General features: G+C 66.9%; 1 protein-coding gene across 1 annotated transcript in view; it reads right to left on the reverse strand.

Annotated features, from left to right (window-relative positions):
• CRELD2 (cysteine-rich with EGF-like domains 2) overlaps window positions 1-1,822 on the reverse strand; it is a 10,904-nt gene that overhangs the window by 2,416 nt on the left and 6,666 nt on the right. The window contains exons 6-7 of the mRNA XM_010832114.1: window positions 901-996; window positions 2-74 (exon numbers count right to left, since the gene is read on the reverse strand). Coding sequence (XP_010830416.1) covers window positions 2-74; window positions 901-996 — 169 coding nt within the window. The remainder of the gene's footprint in view (window position 1; window positions 75-900; window positions 997-1,822) is intronic.

A 1,822-nucleotide genomic window follows, 5' to 3' on the forward strand; every position in this document is an offset into this window, starting at 1 on the left:
GAAGGAGCCGTTGACGTTCTCGCAGTACTGCGTGTCCTCACAGGGTGGCGGCTCCGCCGCACACTCATCCACGTCTGGAAACAACAGCACCGCTGAGGGGTGGCCCTGACCCGACCCCGGCGGCCAAGAGCCCCTCGCCTGGGGACGCGTGGACGGCCGACCTATGGGGCCTCTGTGCGCAGCGGGCACAGCGCAGCAGCTGAGCATGAGTCCCTCCTCAGGGCCGGGGAGGGCACCACACCCCACTCAGTCTGGGACCTGAGGCAGGAGGCCTGCCAGCCGTGAGGCTGAAACCAAGCCCGGGGCAGGACCCCCCAGGAGCAGCCGGGCAGTGCAGGGACCCCCCACGCCCCCAAGGAGCAGCCCTGGGCATCACAGGACCCCCCAGGAGCAGCCGGGCAGCGCAGCACACCCCCCCAGGCCCTGAGACGCTGCGGACGGGGCTGCAGTCCAAGCAAGGCCTGAGGGTGGGCGGCAGGTGGTGGGAGGCCAGGCCCTGGTCAGGGGCCTCCTGAGCACGGGACTGCGCCGTCACTGCACTCAGAGGCCGCCACCTCCCGGCAGCGTCGCCTTGCCAGCCCTGCAGTGCCCAAGGGGACGTGACTGGGCCTGGGTCAGGCTCCCCTCCTGAGCCAACAGGACCCCCAAGGCCACAGACAGCAAGGCTGCGGCCACCCTCCCAGCCCGGGGTCGAGGCTGCAGTGGGTTCCAAGTGGCCGCCTGCGAAGCCAGCCTCCACCTGTGACCCCTTAAAGCACGACCAGGGACGTCAGTCTCCCCCCGCACATCCGCAGCAGGCAGAGTGTGGCGTGTCCTAGGGGTGGCTGGGCCGGCAGAGCCTGCGGAGGGCGGGGGGTTCGGGGTGGGGGCACGGAGGGGAGGGCCGCCCGCCAGCCTCACCCACACAGGCGTCGTCCTGGCGCACCCAGCCCACTTCGCACTGGCCGCAGTCCCTGTTGGTGGGGCCCACGCACGTCTTACACGCCTCGTCACAGGCTGCAAGGCAGAGGCAGGCGCGTCTCAGGAGCAAACTCAATGCAAAAGTTGTCTGGGGCTTAGGAACTGACATTTGTTAGGGTGAAAACAAGCAAAAATCCCACAGAGGCAAGACTAACTCAATAACAGAAAAATATACTTGTGTAACTCACAACACTGGACTTAATGAGAAAAGACAACACACGGGGATTTTCACGCCCACTGGTGATAAAATTCTCGCAAATGAGGACTCAGAGGAGCTGCTCGTAAGCCTGGAGCCCAGACCCGCCTTGGTGCGCGTGCTGCCCGCCAACACGCGCGGTCCTGCAGGGCCCAGGGTGGGTCTCGGGTGGGAACCGGGGTGGCTGACCTCACTCCGGGCAGGCCCGAGGGAGCAGCGTGGCCCCCAGACCTGACTGCCGGCGCCCGCCCCAGTCCTCCCCTGGGCAGTGACAGCCAAGGAGGAAACACGTCTCCCATGGCCTGCTCCCGGGATTTACATGTCGCAAGACACCAGCCTGGGCTGATGCAGCCTCATGAGCGGGGCGTGGGCCTCCCCAGCTGCAAGGGTTGGTGTGTCCAGCCAGCTGAGAAGGCTCATCTGTGACCCCACAGGCACATCTGGGACTCAAGGAGGAGCCCAGGATGACGGCCAGGGCGCCTTCAGAGACCCTGGTGGGGGCCGCCCTTCCCACATCAGGGTAACCGAGGTGGCGTACTTTCCTCACGGAGACCCGGGGGCCACACTGCAGGGCCTCTGCTGTCCCATTCTTGGCCACAGCACCGGCCCCCCAGAGGTGCGCCGATGGACCCGGCCCCGAGCACCGCAGGGACAACCAGCCCGCCT

Source organism: Bison bison, unplaced genomic scaffold (assembly GCF_000754665.1).
Source record: "Bison bison bison isolate TAMUID 2011002044 unplaced genomic scaffold, Bison_UMD1.0 scf7180017860370, whole genome shotgun sequence".
NCBI lineage: Eukaryota > Metazoa > Chordata > Mammalia > Artiodactyla > Bovidae > Bison > Bison bison.